Here is a 19523-nt window from a genome sequence, read left to right as displayed (position 1 = left end):
TAATCTCCATTTAATGGAAGAGAAAATTAAGGCTCAGAGAAGTCACATGTAGGAATATATGAGAAACTGGAAACACACATACATCATTTAGAAATAAGAAAGACTGTAAGAGTGATAAAGCAATATAATGGGCTCCTTAGGGAGAGTGTGAACTATCGATCCCTGAAGACCTTAAAGAAGAGAATAGACAATCCCATGTCTAGGATGTTAGAAATTTATTTCCCCGAATATGGGGAACTTGACTAAATGATATTCCAAGATTGCTCCTAATTGTTGAAATCTGTGACTTTTTACAGGGCCATTAAAAACAAGGGCAGTTCTGAGTGCTACAGCTCACTATTTCTCCATCTCTAAGGAGGACAGAGGAAATCAATAGAATTCAATTGTACTGTGAGGAACTCAGATTAACTATAAGGAAAAAATCCTGATGAAGACTCTTTGAGATTGGAATAAATAATAAAGGAAATTTGTGGCTCCCACCACTGTGAGTGTGTGCAAAAAGTAGCAGCATCTTGTATAGCAGTAGGAAGACAGACCTTCAAAACTAGGAAGATGCCTTGGCATTCTGTCTGGTGCTGTTTTTTTAGCCTATGTGATAAGCTCAACTTAAGAGTGAGCAGCAACTGCTCCAATAAAGTTTTTCATGATGTGGACCTATAGATGTGTCTGTTTAGTCACTCTTTAGTAAAATTGAATTTTATTTTTATTACAAACTTTATTATTAGCAAATGTAAGCATTGCAATACACAATGAAAAAGACATGAAACACTAAACTTGTTACATGCTTTTTAAAAATGTATTAAATTTAACAACATTGTTCACTTTGTGTCTCCTGTTCAGATATCCATTTCAAATGATGAAAATGATGATGTCAGCTGCCTTGTGTATAGAATTTGAAGTTTGCAAACCTTGAAAACCTTTTTTATTTTCCAGAAAATCTTCATAAAAAGAAAAGTGACAGTCTTCAGCATATGTGAGTCACTATCCTTAATCAATTTGTGCCTAAGTCCATTTTATTCTTTGTATCTTGTACTATTAAATGCCAGAAGTGATAATAGCAGAGATAATAGTTGTTCAAATTTGTAGGTTTTTTATTACTTACAAAATTATTTATACTAATTATCTCTTTTGATCTGCCTAGTAATTCTGTAAATACCTTTTATTAAGCATATGTGATCTCTCTTACAGAAATGATAACTGAGACTCAGAGAAGAGGTAGCGTAATATGGAATAAATAACCTCAGTTTCTTTTCTTCCTTAAGGATTTTAGGGCCCAATCTTAAAATCATTTAAAATGTATTTTCTGTAGAAGTAATGCAAATTCTCCATTTCTTATGTAAAATGTAGGAATTAAAAAAATTTAAAATGAAATTAACAATAATCTAAAAGTGTTAACTATACCCAACACTATAAAACCTTCTGCATTTTCTAATGTGCACAAGTTGTGTGAGATGAGTCTATCAGAATCTGGAAAATGTAGTAGTAGTGATTTCCATAATCTTATCATGCTCTTGACTCATTAAACCTCTGAGTAATTTTTATGCTCATTAAAAGAGCTAAGGATATGAGTCTTCAACTCACTTCTCTAATCTAGGTCAATTCATTAAAAGTAGTATATTACTGAGTAGTCCTACTGGCCAAAAAAATCAGGTTGACTTTTAAAGATGCTTTTAAAACTGAAAAGAGTTTACTAGGTCATGTAATGACAGGTCATATGATCTAGAAGGGATTTATACGATCATTTCATACTCCCTAACCCCATTTTACAGATGAGGAAACTGAAAACAAGAGAAATCAACTGGTCCACCTAAAATTACATAGCTAATGACTAGACTAGGATAAAGACCTGAATTTCCTGTTCCCCAGTTAAGGAATTTTATGCAATCATTGATGCATTTAAAATCTATTTATAAATTGCTTACCACATGCAAGGTGATATTCAGATTCATGCATGTTTAATGCTTCAAACTCCTTAGCTTTTCTCTTTCACCTAATAACCTTTGAACCCGAATTTCCTTCACAGTCCTTTCTCATAATAACTCTTCAGTGTTGGCTCATATAGATCCCCTCTCTGACTCTTCAAATCTTAATTCACGGTCCATTTCAAGTTTCAGCTCTTCACTATGCCCTTTACTCTAAATATCCCCTGCATGCACCAATCTCTTCCTCCTCTCATTTTTTTTGGCAACATTGTGAAGTAGAAGACATTTGTATAAAAAAAAAGTGAACCTCTCCCCCTAATACATGGATTTGTTGTGTGAATTTGGAAAGGTCAATGAATTTCTATAAACTTCAATTTCCTCATCTATAAAGTGAAAATAATTACCTCAAAAGATTATTGTGAAAAATTAGAATGGATTAAATATTTTGTAAGTATAATTACCATGTAAAGGTATTTTATCACAGTATTTATTTAGGTGCTTAATTATCTTATTTTCCCTTGTTGCATAACTTTGTCTGTGACTGGTGTCTCCTCAAATATGTCTTAGGGAGGAGATATATTCCTTGGTACTCCCATTCCTGCTACACATCCATTATCCCTAAAGTGGTATTGTGCATAGAGAATGCCCTCATGATAGGCTTAATAAATAAAAAGATGATGTAAAATATGGGCTCTAAGGTAACATTTCAAAAGTACATCCTATGATCTAAAATAAAAAAAGAAGTCTTAAAGTAGTTATTGAAGTGTCTTGAACTGAATCAAAGGAATCTAGCTCATTATTATTTGACTTCTTTTCAAGGCCAATCTTTAATTTATTGGGATGAAGAATCAATCAATGGAAATAGAATTCATACTGATAGGAATCTCCAACCTTCCAGAGTTACGCCTGTTTTTGTTAGTGTCCTTCCTGTGTACCTATATAACTGCTGTGGTGGGAAACTCTCTCATCTTCTTCACCATCTATGCTAGTCAACAGCTTCACACACCCATGTACTTCCTTTTGGGCAACTTGTCTGTCATTGACATCTTATGTACATCTACTATCGTTCCCAAGATGTTAGCCAACCTTTTTTCTTAGGAGGTTGCTATTTCGTTTGCAGGCTGCATGACTCAGATGTTCATGTTCACATGGGCCTTAGTCTCAGAGGTTCTCCTCTTGGCCATCATGGCATTTGACCATTATGCTGCTATCTGTCATCCCCTGCATTACTCAATGGTCATGAGTAGTCATGTCTGCAGTGGAATGGCTGGAGGCATCTGGGCCATTGGTATAAGCAACTCAGCAGTCCATACCAGCTTGGCAGTCCCCTTGTCCTTCTGCAAATCCCTTGTTATTGACCATTTCTTCTGTGAGCTGCCACCCATACTGAAGCTGTCATGCTCTGACACCCATCTCAATGAAACTCTAGCTTTCTGTGTTAATATGATATTTGGGGTGGGAAGTTGTTCCCTTATCCTGGTTTCTTATGGATATATTATTAGGACAGTTCTGAGGATTCGCTCCTCTAAAGGCAAGAAGAAAGCCTTTTCCACTTGCTCTTCTCACCTTACTGTGGTCTCCCTCTATTATTCCACTGTAATTTATACCTACATCCGCCCAACCTCCAACCTCTCTTTGGAAAGGGACAAAATCATCACTGTCCTCTACTCTGTCATCATCCCTGTGTTCAACCCAATTATTTATTCCTTCAGGAACAGAGAAGTGAAAGGGGCTTTGCAGAAACTGTTGGGATAGATTTCACTCTTTTCCCCAGGCAGAACTTTATCATTTAGTGTAAAAAATCATCCATCTTAGCTCTGACTTAAAATTTTGTCTAATTTTGAAATTATATCAGTTAGGTATACTTTTGTGACATGTTTGTCTTATCAGTGAAGGGCTTTTCACATATATAGATAGATATATATTTGCTATGATGAGGAATCAGTGCTACTAGCCATGTATTTGCTATTGGTAATCTGTATAACATGTCTTAGAATCCAAAGGAAATATCAGGTAAGCTACAAGCCATGTTGAGAACAGGAGCATTCTTTTTGACTCCCATTCCTTGTTTAGGAAGTGGTGATTAAATATTTGAACAGTAAACAGTGAACATTCAGTTAAATATTGAACATGATGGATTGCATATTTGTTTTATTATTTTACATTATTGTGTCTAGCACCATCTGGAAGATGCATGGTATCATGTAGCTAGTAGCTGTATCATGTTATGTACCTTGTCCTAGGTCCTATTATTTAGTAGTAATAAAAATTATTGATTTAAATATTGATTCATTTAGCTAGCCAGAACAAAGAGGATAGGCTCTGACTTCTTCTCATAATATAAGATCATAATATGTGTTATCTATTGACATAACATGCAGCCTGAGAAGAGGAACCCTTTGAGAACTGACCAAATATCAATGAGACATATGGTCTGCATTAGGCAGTGCTGTTCTTGTGGATACTTTTTATTTTGAGAACATAATAGAGTTGATTAACAAAGCAGAGTTGATCTCTCAATTTCATGCAATCCCAAATGATTTGGAATTTTTCCAGTTAGAGAAGCCTGCTGAGAGCTTCAGAGCTAAGAATCTTGAAGCCTGGAGGTGACTGTATGTGTGAAGGAACTTGAATACCCCTATATTTTCATTCCAAGGCTATATTGAATGATTAAATCCTTCCTGTCAGTGAGACTATTTTTTCCCCATTTCCTCTTCTCACATGCCCAAACACCAACTTTTGCACAAATGCAGAACAAATTGGTTACCTAGATTGAGAGGTACAGCATTCAAAACCCCTGATGATTCTGTCATGCTGTCAGGCATGGACAGAGGGGAGAGAAGGGACGAGAGGTTGGCATTGATCGTTCATAGGCATGCTTCTCCTAAATGGTCCAGCCAAGCCTGTCAGCAAAGGATGTTCAGGGACACTGTAGAGGAATAAGGCTAGTGCTCTGATCCAGGCATTCTGTGTGCCAGACCATGGATAGAGACTGATGGACAGAGGAAAGGGAATGTATTAGCTCTTTCACCTGTCATTCTAGCAGGGGACAGCAACACTTCTGAAGTTTCTATCACGTCTTGCCTTGTTGGAGTTAGGTACTGGAGAAGGAAAGAAAGGCATGATAGGAGTGGTTCTTTCTCATCACGATATGCCCACATGTATTGTAATAATAGTGATGATGGTAATGATGACAGCAATACCATTTATATGGAAATTTAGGGTTTGCAAGGCATCTTATACATATATTATCTCATCTGATCTTCACAATAGCATTGTGAGGTAGGTGTTACTATTATTTCCATTTGACAGATAGGGACAGCTAGGTGGTACAGCGGATAGAGTATTGGGGCTGGAGTCAGTAAGCCTCATCTCCCTAAGTTCAAATCTGGCCTCAGACACTTACTAAGTTGTATGATCTTAGGCAAGTCACTTAATCCTGTGGGCCTCAGTTTCCTCATCTGTAAAGTGAGCTGGAGAAGGAAATAGCAAACCATGTTAGTATCTGACACAAAAACCCTGGATGGGGTCAAGAAAATCAGACATGACTGAAAGAACTGAATAACAACCATTTGACAAATGAGGAACTTGACACTGATTGAAATTGTTACTTGAATACTAAATAGCTGAGGCCACATTTGAATTTGTGTCTTCCTAACTCCTTTCTAGCACTTGATCAACTACACCCACTTGTTTTATTCAGAACCCTTACTCCATTTCTAGCAGAATATCCTATATACCATGCAATGACTTGTATTCACCTATTTAAGTGTTGCAAATTGCCTTAGTTTACCTGCATTCATCATCTCATTCCTTGTCTTTAAAATGATCCTAAAATAAAGGATTAATCTGACAAACTCAGTCACATGGTTTCTCTCTTTGTTTTGTCTCAACCTATGATGCAGTGCAACCATTTGCCTATAACAAACAGTTTTAGATAACCTTCTGAGGCACAGAGATGTTAAGTGACTTGCTAACGATCTCACAGCTAGTCTTTGCCAGAGATAGGACATGAAATCAGGTCTGATTTCAAGGCCAATGTTCTGTTACCACATGGTACCACTAGTTGCTTTAGCTAATGAATTAGGAATTAGTCAGATGAACAGTTTAGTTCAGCCAGTAGATTAGGCTAACAGAGCTTTGTTCTAGCTGAGCAGAGAGTGATCTTTCAAAAAGACCGAACTAAGGGAGCACCTTTTGTGACTAGAGAAAATGAAAATTCACAACAGGTTTAGGAAAGCTTTGTGGCTAGTAAGTCCTTATACTTGTATGATGTCTTGTAATTACAAAGGATCTTCACATACATTAAATCATTTGATCCATACAGCAACTCAATGAGATTGCTAGAAAAAATATTAATCCCTATTTTTAGGAGAGCATATGAAAACTCAGTGTATTCCAGTGACTTTTCATAATCTTACAGCTAGTAACTGAGAAAGATAAGACTGAAATCTAACTAGTATTGATTCTAAGTCCAGGGCTCTTTCTTTTATTTCAAGTAAAGCTCTACTCATCAGTAATTTGGGGACAGTTTTAAAAATGTAACATTTGTGAAAAGTGTAAGGAAAGAATGTGATAACCCTAAGAACTGATTAAAATTTTGGAAATGAGAGGCAATTTGGAATAATGGATAGAAAGTTAACCTATGATTGAGGAAAACCTTGATTTAAATACTGTTTCAGGTATTTATTAGTTGTATGACTCTTGGCAAGCCACTTAAGCTCTTTGTGCCCCACTTTCCTAATATATAGAATAAGATGATTTGACTAGATAGTGATGTCAAACTGAAATAGAAATGGATCTCTATAGTCATGGGTTGATTTAGAAAACCACAAATTAACATTATCTTTGTTATGTTATATTTTTATTTTATTAACATTTCTCAATTATATTTTTATCAGATTATGGCTTGCACTTAGGAGTTTTGTTACAGGTGGTAAGTTGGACACTTCTTGACTAGAATAATGTCCAAGTCCCTTCCATTTCAAAATCAATGATCCTAAGGACACAATGAAAAATCCTAAGGACACAGTGTAAACTGGATGAGAAATATTGTTAGTATACCTTCACTACTCTCCATAGAGAGGTCTCCATGACTGTCTGATGCTAAATTTTGGGTGACTTCCCAGGAATTTCTTGGATCATGAAATCATGATTCACCAAACTTCCAAGCTTGATGAGAATATTCTTACCATTGCTCTAATTCCATAAACTCACCAAACAGTTTTTAAAATTTTAGTTCAATTTAAGAGGTAGATATCCTCATTGGAAAGATTATCTGTCTGTCTGTCTATCTATCTATCTATCTATCTATCTATCTATCTATCTATCTATCTATCATCTATCTATCTATCTATCTATCTATCTATCTATCTATCTATCTTCTGGCTTGTAAATAATATTTTTCATGCAAAGTGGAAAAAATGGGATTCTGGCTTAATTCAGAATCTTATAAAGTTTCTTCTTTAAAAAATTAATTTATGGAATAAAACAAGTATTTCTGTAACATAGTATAATAAAAAAGATAATTTCACATAAAAATGCAAATCTGTTATGTACAATTTGCTATTCCTTTTAAATATGTAGTAAAATTTATCATGTAATTTTTTTGCTCCCCACCACCCTAGAGATTGCTACCACTAGACACAAATAGGTGTGTGTGTGTGTGTGTGTGTATGTGTGTGTGTATGTGTGGCATATGTGTGTGTGTATATATATATGTATATATATATACACACACATATATGTGTAAAATTATTCTATACATCTACTTATCTGTTCTTTCTCTTGAATTAGGCAGTGTCATTCTTCATATGTCCTTTATTTTTAATTTGTATATTTATAATAGTCAGAATGACAATCACTGGAAATCATCCTTAAAACAAAATAAAGTGTAATGTTACTGCCATACAGAAAGATAGGTAGTCCATGAGAGGGGAAAGCATGAAACCTTTTGCTACCCTACTTAATCCTTGGTCTGAGTATACATTTCACATGAATAAATATGTCAACTTCATCATGTTGCAGTCTGGAATACCATGACTCATAGCAGATACGTGTAAAACACTAAACAAGACCCACAGCTGGACTACTGTGGGAAAGATGGAGTGGTATTCTGCATGCATTGGTAGGAAGAATTTAGAGGCTAAGATATCTGTGACCATGGGTGCTATATCTGTTCTAGGGGCAGGAACTTTGATTCAAGAGTAATTAATAATAATGATGATAGTAATACTAGCTAATATTTACATAGCTCCGTAAGTTTTCTAAAGTGCTTTATACACATTTTTTTCATTTGATCCTTACATAGTGCTTAAGTTGTGTGTTACTGTTATTCCCATTTTATAGATGAAGAAACAGGGTGAGAGAGGAAAAGTCTAAGGTCACACAGGGAATAACTATTTCAGTCAGGGTTCAAATTTAGGTCTTCTAGTCTCCAAATCTAGCACTCTAAGCCTCTAGTAGGTTAGTGATGAGGGCAGTTTGTTTTGATGTAAATGTGGACATCTTGTTATTACTTCAATTGAGACCTCCCACTACACTGGCTCCCTCTATTGCTAGACAGTAATAAAGTACTGTGGCTAGTAATTGTCCTAAACTAAAAACAACAGGTATTAGATAGAAATAAATATAAGTCACTTCACAGATGTTCTAAGCTGACCTCCTTCCCTTGTTGCAGATAGAGATTTACTACAACTGACAATATCTAGTCTTGCACAATTAAACCCAATCAAAATCTAATGTATATTTTAACTGCCCAGTGATGTTAATAGCCATCCATTGGAGAGGTCTATGTTCAGCTGGGTGGTCTGCAGGTGTCCTTATGATCAGAAGTAATGGATAAATATGGTACTGTGTCAGGGTCTTAGAGAATCAGTGCTCTTTTTTCATTCAATTCCATATCTTTTGCCAGGGTGACATTAGCTTGGTCTCAAGAGATGTGTGAATTTGTGGACCTAATCTGTTAGAATTTAGATCTGATCCCCCATCCATTGATTGGGAACCTTTTTTTTTTTTTAAAAAGAAAAAAAACTTGTTGTATGTCCATGAGGTCTAGTGGAAATAACTCTTCATAGATGTAGACATACATACTTGGATACTTTAACATTTACTTTTAGCAAAAAATTGCTAAGTAAATAAATGATATATAAAAAGTAGAGAACAATGCATAATACATGTATAACATGCTTGCCAAGTGACCATGCATTTGCTTTTTTCTTAACCTTTGGAAACCCTCATACATATTATTGATACAAACTCATTGATCTTTTAGATTCTATTTCTATAGTTCTGGAATGTGTAAGCTTTGATTCGTCCCCTGAACATATAAGGTTGAGTAATAATATAGTTCCCAAAGGAAGTTTTCTTCATGCTTTTTATATAATAGCTTATCAAGTTGTTCGGGCAAAACTTTAAAGGAATTTTGAGTGTGCTATGCATGGTAAAATGATTCACTTGGGACCTGAGTAGACTCAGAAGACAAAAACTTTCCTCAGTCCTGTGTTGTTCTGTCCCTGGAGGGAACCACCAATATTGTCTGCCCACAGGTAGCTCATTAGTAATAGTACAGGGAGGACAGACCACAGGGCCAGTCTTAGCATATAATTGGGAGCCACTGAAGCTTCTTAAGTGAGAGAAACAGATTTTTTTTTAAGGATGCCACACAATTTTGCACCTGTGTGGAGTGTGAATTGGAAAAGAAGAGACCAGAAGCAGGAAGAGAAAGTACCAGGATGTTGGAATGCTGTTGGTGAGAATTGACAAGGGATTTAACTACAGTAGGGACTTGTGAGATGGGAGAGATGGGAAAAACCTTGAAGCAGATTTAAAAAATAGGTCATATACATTGAGACACATATTCCTTGTCGAGGTATGTATTCCCTGGATACAAATGATAGAAAGAAAGATCACATATGTATAAAAATATTTACAGCAGCCCTTTCTGTGGGGCAAGAAATTCTAAAGCATGTATGCATTCAGTTGGGGAATGGTTAAAAAATTTTTGTAAATGAGTACAATGGACTATTACTACATCATAAGAAATTACGACTGTGAAGCATGAGAAGATATAATATGATGTGATACAGAATTAAACAAAACAGAATCAGGAAAACTGTGTACATTTATATCAGTATAAATTGAAATAATAAACAAAATTGAACTGAGTACTATGTAATTATGATGACTACTCTTTGTTTCCATAGAAGACCTATTAAAAAAAAGTTGGCTTCCATTTTTTTCCAGAGTTATGCAACAGCTATAGAATGCTGTTTAAATTATTACATATGGTTGATATGTTGGTTTTCCTGAATTTCTTTTCCTTTTTAAAATCTTTGCTATTTATGATTGCTCATTGTATAACTTAGGGGGTTGTGTGTTCATCCTTTATTGCTGAAGAAGGCCATGCCATCAGAGAAATAATGACATGACTTGCACTTTTTTTGAGTGAGGGAGGGTTGTGCAGGTCATCAGCCTCACTTCTCTTCCAGAGTCATCTGAATCCAGTGACGAGATATTCATCAGAATGACTGGAGATGACCCAGGATGAGGCAATTGGGGTCAAGTGACTTACCTAAGGTCACACATCTAGTGAGTGTCAAGTGTCTGAGGTGAGATTTGAACTCAGGTCCTTCTGACTCCTGCACTGGTGCTCTATCCACTGCAATTTCAGACACTATGGTAAACAAAAATATCACAGTACCTAGAGAAAGGACATCTTTTACCACTTGCCTGAAGAATCCAGGAAATGAAAGAGAGAAAAAGGCAGTCCTTGCCCATTTCCTGTGAATTTCCTGTGAAGAAAAGAAAAAAAAAAGCGTGTGATATCTGGGGTACTCAGTAGAATGTGAGTTCTAGAAACATAAGAAATGTATAAACATCTCTTCCAGAGGGACCAAGGTAGCTGAACATTTCATGAACTCATGTCCCCAAATATTGCAATGATGACATAGAACAAATCTTACTGTGCTTTCAGAATACAATCTGACTGTGCTGGGGTCCAGAGGAAGGCAACTCTCTCTAATACAGACTGAATTCTTAGAAAGAAAGAGGATTTGTCTCTGGGTTTTCCAGAATCTTCAGGTTATATCTATGTGAAGATTTAGTGGGTCAAGGATACAAAATATTCTCTAATATCACAATGATGTTACTGTTATTGAATCTCTTTCAGATTTGTTGGAGGAATATGGTAGGAGCATGAAAGAGAGGGAAGGATGCGTGTGTGAGTGTGTGTATGTGTGTATGAGGGAGAGAGGGAGGGAGAGAGAGAGAGAGAGAGAGAGAGAGAGAGAGAGAGAGAGAGAGAGAGACAGAGAGAGACAGAGACAGAGAGAGAGAGACAGAGAGACAGAGAGAGAGAGACAGAGAGACAGAGAGAGAGAGACAGACAGAGAGAGAGACAGAGAGAGAGAGAGACAGAGAGACAGAGAGAGACAGAGACAGAGACAGAGAGAGAGACAGAGACAGAGACAGAGAGAGACAGAGACAGAGAGAGAGAGAGGAGGGACAGAGAGACAGGTAGACCTATCTTTATTTCAGAGAGATACTTTGGAGCAATAAAATGATTTTGCAATCTTCCAAAGGCAATCTCATCGGCCTTCTTCCTCCTATTCAGTTCTGAGCTCAACTCATTGTTCATTTACTCAAAGTATAGAGAGTTCCATTCAAATTTTGCCTGTGTGATGTCTGTCCGTCTGTCTGTCTGTTCTGGTTTACAGGAGCCTGTCTGCTTCGTTATTATATCAGGATTTGTAGATTAGTCTTTTTTTTTCTTTTGAAGGGCTGTCTGTCCTTTGTTTACATCCTCCAGAGAATGGCTGCAGTCTTGTGGAGAGAGGGTGCCCCTGAAAAGCGAGAGCGCCCCCGAAAAACTGGGATCCCAAGCCACGTGCTTAGAGCTCTTCTCTCTCTTCTGGGCTGGCCAGCTTCCTTGCCGGTTCCCCCAGATCCCCCAGACCAGGCATGGACGATGGCCCCTGGTACCCCTCCCCAGGGCCTAATTCAGTATGGGTGGAACTTGCGCTGGGCCGGAAGCAGAGCATTCCTCTGCTTGTCCTCCTCAAACTTCTTCCACAGCTGGGCCAGGGGCTCCATCTTGGTCTCGAGGTGCTGCCATGCATAGAAATTGAACAGCTCCCTACCGGCCTTCTTGTGCTTTTCCTTCTCCAGCACGGGCAGGCTGGCAGCCTCATAGCAGGGCAGGTCGGCCGCGGGCCTCTGAGGGTCACCTTCACCCAGCCTTCCTCATCCAGGACCCCTTCCTCCGCCTCTGCCTTGGCATCTTCTGCAGCTATCTTCTTGTAGTAATCCTCCATGAACTTGTCCACCTCCAGCTTGAGGACCTCCAGGTCGTCCAGACAGTCTGTGTAGTCCGCTATCCACTTCTCAATGCCAGTTTTCGCCGGGTGGCTATCTGTGGGAATGATCCTGGGTCCCTGCAGAGCCACAGCCTTGGGGACTGACGCCCGCTTCCTGAACACCAGGTAAGGCACCTGGAACCCCTCGGAGCAGTACAGGGGGACATGGAGGACAAAGAGCTTGTGCTCTGGGGACCAGCTGGACCGGGCCCCCCTCGAACTCGGTGCTCTGGGACGCAGAGGAGTTGAGAAAACGCCTGCTCCCGGCGGAATTTGACGGGGACAGCTCCGTACTGGACGGTGAACTCGGAGCCCCTTCCTGGGTCTTTTCCTTATCACACATTTTCTTGTCCGCCACCGTGATGGAAAAGAGAGCAGGGGCTGCTGGGAGTCATAGTTCCTAGTCGTAGATTATTCTTATAAAGTATAACCCATAAAGTAAAAAGCTGGTGACCAGGGATGGTGGAGGTATCATTTACCCTATAACTTAGGGCTTAAGGAACTTGCTATCCCTGCCTTTTCATGGGCTGGAGTATGGACTCCTGGACTATGAATTCTCTTTCCAAGGTACGTACTCCTCATCCCTTCATGGAACAATGACTTACTCTTCAAGCTCAGGATAGTTGTACCACTGCCCTTCCACGGAAATAGGAAATGGCTGTTGATGACTTCCCCCTCCTGGAGTTTTTCCTCTCTTGTTTCTCAGGAGACTATCTGAGTATTGTTTTGTTTTTCTTCCAGATAAACTCTCATCTCTTTTAAACATATGGGTCTTGAATTCCTAGCTACTTTGCACTGGTTTATACAATTTAGACTTGAAAACTCTTTATAATCTAGATTTCTTGCCCTTCTTATTTCCTTCCTCCCTTTACAACCACAGTGTATATGAATATATATTTGAATATATTTTCTTGCTTTTAAAAATCTGAACTTATATACCAAAAAAAGAGAAAATTCCATACACATAGCAAAATACAAAAAGGAGAAGAAAATAATCCCTCTTAACACATAAGCACAGTTAATCTAAATGAACACAAACTGTGACTCTGTCACAAATGTTATTTTATGCATCTTGCATCCATTACATTTCTGTCAGCAATATACTTCATTGAGTAGAGTAGTAGTATACTTCATCGGAGGTCCTCTGAAGACTTTGTTTATCATTGCTTTAATCAAAATTCTTATATATTTTAAAGTTTGGTTTTTTTTTTTGACAGCATGGTTTTCCTTGTGAATATTATTCTGCTTCTGCTCAGTTCAGTGCATCAATTCATCCTGTAGTGGAGAAAAGGAAGTTTTGCTTCTGTGTTAATGAAATCTTCCTAATGGAACTATCTCAATGTGGAATGAGCTGATTTCGAATATGACATATTTTCCATTACTGTCCTTTCTTGATTGAAAAATGGAAGTCCAGTTTTCATGTTGTTTTAGGTAGAATTCTGGTTCATGTACAAACTGGATTAAATGAGGTCTGATATCCATGAGTAGCTATGGAATTCTGATTCTATTTTAAATGTTGAAATATCAAAATCATATACCTTATGGAAACCAAAATATTGTTCTTGCCATATACTTTATGAATGTTCTCGTATTAATGGTTTACTTTTGAGGAAGTGTTGTGTAGATGGAGAGCTTGTCTTGAAATCAGGAAGTCATGTGTTCAAGTCCTGTTTCTGACACATACTTTATGTCCCCAGGCCAGTTATTGAAGCTCTTACTTCCCCAGTTAATTCTCCAAGATTATGTTTGTAGAGTTTCCTCAATGAAGGTACCTAACAACGATAAAGTCTTAGATTTGGACCAAAGAAAGAAAAATTCACCCTAAGCTTTTGACTTAACAGTTATTTTCATTATATAATATAATGGGAAAATAATTTGACTTTGAAAGAGAAAACTTTGTTTTAGTCAAGACTGATCCTTACTGACTGTGTGAAGGCAGAACAGGGCACTGACTGTCTTAGAGATTCAGTTTCCTTAACTATAAAAGGATGGTAATTCTATCTTTATTAAGCACTCTTATGTTTAGTGTAGGGAACCAAATGTTACATTGTGAAATCATATTAAAAAATGTAAAGGACTATAGAAATGTAAAGTAGTTATAACATGAATTACTTATGTGACCGTATATACATTGAAAATAATTTGACATGCTTCTGGCTCTCTCTCTCTCTTTCTCTCTCTCTCCCTCTCTTTCTCTCCCTCTCTCCTTTTTTCCTCCTCTATCTCTCCTTTCCTTTCCTCCTCAACCTCCTCATCCCCTTACCTCTTTTCTCTTCCTCTCTCCCCTCCCCACTCCTCTCTTCCCATCTCTTCCCTTTCCTTTCCTCTGCCATATAGAGTCATGGAAAATACTTTGGTATTAAACCCTTTGAGAAGTATTTTCAGACAATGAGCTTCCTCAGAGTAGTCTTCATGTCCTTATTCCTCAGGCTATAGATGACAAGGTTCAGAGTTGGAGGTACCACTGTATAGAACATTAATGAACTGAGTATAGAACTCAGTCTAGAACTGAGTCAAATTCCTGGGGTGGTTTTATTTTATGTAAAGGATTATCCTTTGTTGTGATAATTATTTATTGGTTATCTTTATGAAATATGATTATACTTTGTAGGGCTTTAAAATTTTTTTCCAATTACACATAAAAACACTTTTTAAAACATTTTTAAAAAATGGAGTTCAAAATTCTTTCCTTCCCCTCCTTTCCCTTATCATTGAAAAGGCAAACAATCTGATATAGATCATACATGTTCAGGATGCAAGATATATTTCAATATTAGCCATGTTGCAAAAGAAAACACAGACCAAAACAAAATAAAAACAAAGTAAAAAAAGTATGTTTCAATATGCACTCAGATTCCATCAGTTCTTTATCTGGAAGTAGATAGCATTTTTCGTCATAAGACCTTTGGAATTGTCTTGGATCACTGTAATACTGAAAATAGTTAAGTCATCCACAGTTGATAATCATATAATATTGTTATTACTATATACTGTGGTTCTGCTCAATTCATTTGCACCCCCTCGCTCAAATGAATGAGGCCCCAAATCTTGGGGTGAAGAGCAAAGGTGTCTTCTTCTGTAGATACTTCCTGCTGAGATTGGACTTAGAACTGTCCCTGCCACAAGAGGTCTGATTTGAGGGGTCAGTTCTTTAACTGGCATCCAGAGCTTGGTTGATGCCAGGTCCAGGGGTGACATATCACAGTCATGGACAGGGGGTAACATCTGGCTTAAGCAATCAGGCATGTGCTGGTGGAGGGCACTAAGCCTGCAGAAAACAAATCTAGCAAACAAGTTTAACAGACAAAAAGCCAAAAAGAAACACGGAGACAGTAATCAGAAGCAGGGAAGTTATAGGTTCAGTCATGCTTCTGGAGTCCATTAACCCACTATCATAGCCTCATTCATGGTAGAATATATGAGTTAAGGATACAGTTTAGTAATCATCTTCCCCCAGAATAAACCACAGTTATGGCATTTTCTTTCCCATGTGCTCTAATTTCCTCAGCTTTTGGAATATTATCTGGCTTGCATTTTATCCATACTTTAGTTCCCAGTTTTATTCTATCAGTAGAACGCAATCCTTCAGCTCTTCAGCTAGTTATTTCAGAAAAAGGGTCAGTTTCCACAAGGGATATTGTTTCACAAGGAATAATGATCACTTGAACTATTCTATTATTTTTACAAAAATGTATGGGTTCATCCCCTAAATTTTGGAATGTCACAATAATTTCTCCTTGATAATTAGAATCTATTACTCCAGCCAATGCAATGGAGCTGCTAATCCAGGTTTGAGTAATATCCATTCAAAATGATTTTTGGGGATTCTCGTACATATTCCAGTAGAGATTTTTCTTATTTCTTTTCTATCCAACCACAAGTCCTCTAAACAATGTAAATTATATCCTGCCAAAATAGGTGTCTCTGTCTATGGTACTGGGAAATCTGGTCTAACAGTCCAATATTCAATATTCAGAATTTTAAATATTTTATAATTTTATAATTTTCAGATTTGGAGTCATCATTCTGGAAAGAGATGTACTTCCTTCCAATGGTTTATCATTCAAATTATATAAAGCAGTGAACAAATTATCTTTCCAGTGTTGATAAGAATTGTTAGAACTTAACTTCCTTAACTGTTCTTTTAATAATCCATTCATTCTTTCAATTAACCCAGATGCTTATGGATAACATGGAATATGATATATCCTTTCGTGTTGTTTAATAGACAATATCTCTTCATTTCATTACCTCTGAAATGTAACCCTTTGTCACTTTGAACATGCATTGGGGTTCCATAACATAGACATGATATCTAGAGTTTTACAGGTGTTTTTCTGGGCTGCATTCTTATAGGGACAAGCCACCATTACACCTAAATTAGTATCAACACAAATACGTATAAATTTATGTCCTTTATCTTGAGGTAGGGGTCCAATATAATCTATTTGCCAGATTTGGGTTGGTACTTTTCCCCTTATCTCTCTAGTTACTACCCAAGGAACAGTGATGTCGCCAATATTCAAATAATCCTATAAACTTTTGGGCCTCTTTCTTAGTGCTGGGAACAAGAAAATCCTAAATTTTTTGTCAGGTTTGTGGGAGAATCTCTTGCAGCCCCCAATTCCATTGCATACACAGAAATTTCATGATTTGAGCTGACCCTTGAATCTTTGCAGGTTTAATATCCTACTCTTTGCTTTTCATATGTTCAATTAAAAGTGTCAAACTTTTCTCCACTTCTTTTACATTTTTTTATGTATCATAATATCATCTATGTAGTGGGTAAACTATACACCAGGTAGCTCTAATTCATCCAAATGTTCAGCCGCAATCCTATGACAAATAGTGAGGCTATGCAGATATCCTTGTGGTAAGTGTATAAAAGTATATTGGTGGCCCTCCCAAGTGAAATTGATCCCACTGTTTTGAATTTATTGGGATAGTAAAGAATGCATTGGCTACCTCAATAACCGCGTACCAAGTCCCATCATATTTCTGGATCCTTTTTATTAAAGTAATGGTATCTGGAACAGCAGCATACAAGGGAGAAGTGACCTTATTCAGTTGTCTGTAATCCATTGTCATCCTCCATGTCACATCTGACTTTTGTACTGGCCAGATAAGATTATTCCATCAAGTGGTTGTATGGACTAACACTCTTGCCTCAACATATTCCTTTATAGTATAGGTAATTTTGTCTTGCCCACCTGGCGCATGATACTGCTTTAAAGTAATTACTTTAGAAGGTTCAAGTAAAATGATTGGGTTGATTTTATTTTACCTGCCAAAACTGTATTGATTCCTTTCTTCCTTACTGCAAATTGATATCTCCTCTCAGGTAAATTTAGAGTCATACCTCTCAATATATCTATTTCAATGATATATTCAGAAATGTGTACAATTACCATGATATAATTTTTCTTAGATAATTGTCCAGTTTTCATAATTGGTTTGACTTGGCTGACTGATATTTCAGCCCTCTCACTCCTGTGATGGTGATATGATTTCCAGGTTTAAAATTATCATGGTTTCCATATATAAGGAAGGCCTCCACCCCGATATCTATTATTACTCTATTTACAGGATTTGATCCTTTTTTCCAATATATGGTCAAATTGGTATGGAGTCTATAATCCTGTCTGTGTATTTTAATCTGAGCTGAGGCTTGACCAATTTCCTATTCTTCCTGAAGGTGTGACAAACTTGGATACAAGGGTTCAGGAGAATCTGTAGGGGCAGTTCTTACTTCTCTATTCTGTTTGGTTTCAAGCCCCTTTTCTTGGTACATTCTATATAGTTCATATTTGAATACCATTTAGGCTCCTGAAATCTACTCCTGCTCTCAGCAGAGCAGTAAACAATTCTTTCCTTGTCAATCTATTCTGACTTTGAATACCCTGGCTATTTACTCTTCTCTCTCAAGGAAATTTTTCTTTCCCCAGTCCCCTAAGTCATTTAACTGTGAAATCTTGTCCAGCATCTCTGAAAGTGAGTCCCCTGTTTCCCCAGTTATAAGAGTGAAAACTAGGTGCTTGTCAGCAGGAGGAGCCATCTTCATTATTACATTCCTACGGCAAACTGCTAAGTGGGTATCATAGTAAACATCTGCATTTCTGGTCATTATGACAGTCTTCATTACCTCCTCCTTTAACTTGCTTATACAGTCCCTAAGTGAATACTGGGTTCTGTCTCTACTAAGCCGCATAGAATCAGTAGGATACTGCTTACTGCATCCTTCTGCAGCCAAAGCTAACAGACTAGTCTTGTTGTTACCTCCTTGCATATTGTAATCTCCAAAGGATTTCTGTCTAAAGAATTCTGACTGATTTCTATAAGTTTCAAACAATCCATGCCATCTATAGATAATCTTCCAGTCCCTTTATCACTGATTCTCACCATCCAAGATGTTAACAATTCTCCCATCCTTTGGGTGAACTGACTCAAAATATCTTTGACCTCCTGCTGAGTAAACTCTTCAATTATTTCCCTTACCACTGTGTAGGCTCCCTTGTTTTTGCCTTAGTATGTAGCAAACTTCAGCCTTAAAAGTCTCCCCTGCAACATTGTTTCATTTTCCAACTTTGCCTGTGCCCTCTCCTGGCAGTTGTCATCATGGCCACTAGGGTGGATCTGTGCAAAGGTAATATGCACACTTTTTTTTTGCCAGCCTTCTGCTTCTCCTTAGCTAAATGAACAGCCTTTCCTTCCACAAGAGACCCCCCTCAACCTGCTCTTCTAAAAGACAGCTTGAACACTGGGAATTCCAATGCAAACTAGCTAACTATTTTTCCATCTGATTTTTTTCCTTCAGGAGCTTCTATCTGCTTTTACACATAGTATGGCAACCTGTTAAGAAAATCTAGCCTCGAAGATGGCAGAGTGAGAGCAATAACTCAATTAAGCTCTTAGACAAACTCCTTCAGATACCTCTAAAAAGAGAATCTGACCAAATTTTGGAGGCACAGAATCCAAGAGGAGACAGATTGTGGCAGATTCAAAGCCCAGGACAGACTGGAAGGTCCACGGGAAGGATCTGTTCCGTGAGGGTGAATCCACAGTGCACAGCACAGTGCATCCAGTGCACTGCTGTGGGAGGGCCCCGGGAAACCTGAGACAGCAGCAGGCAGAACCAATGGAGCCACAGACCAGGGTGGGAGACCAGCAGAGCCCAGCAAGTGGCAGCCACTGAGTACCAGATATCAGTGCAACAGCTCCTGAGACTTTCAACCCACAGATTAAACGT

General features: G+C 37.6%; 1 protein-coding gene and 1 pseudogene across 1 annotated transcript; one reads left to right on the top strand and one right to left on the bottom strand.

Annotated features, from left to right (window-relative positions):
• Window positions 1-3047: 3047 nt before the first annotated feature.
• Window positions 3048-3677, top strand: LOC140516864 (olfactory receptor 13G1-like). The gene has a single exon (XM_072627732.1). It carries the CDS (start codon window positions 3048-3050, stop codon window positions 3675-3677), a length of 630 nt encoding a protein of 209 aa, XP_072483833.1.
• An 8224-nt stretch (window positions 3678-11901) lies between these two features.
• Window positions 11902-17688, bottom strand: LOC140516863 (ribosomal RNA-processing protein 7 homolog A pseudogene; annotated as a pseudogene).
• Window positions 17689-19523: the final 1835 nt, after the last annotated feature.

Source organism: Notamacropus eugenii, chromosome Y (assembly GCF_028372415.1).
Source record: "Notamacropus eugenii isolate mMacEug1 chromosome Y, mMacEug1.pri_v2, whole genome shotgun sequence".
In the NCBI taxonomy this organism is placed as follows: domain Eukaryota; kingdom Metazoa; phylum Chordata; class Mammalia; order Diprotodontia; family Macropodidae; genus Notamacropus; species Notamacropus eugenii.
The sequence above is the reverse complement of the archived record's forward strand: the minus strand, read 5'-3'. Positions and strand labels throughout refer to the sequence as shown.

Bases quoted from the DNA above. Each gene is read 5' to 3' on its own strand.
- LOC140516864 (XM_072627732.1), top strand. From the start codon at position 3,048: ATGACTCAGATGTTCATGTTCACATGGGCCTTAGTCTCAGAGGTTCTC.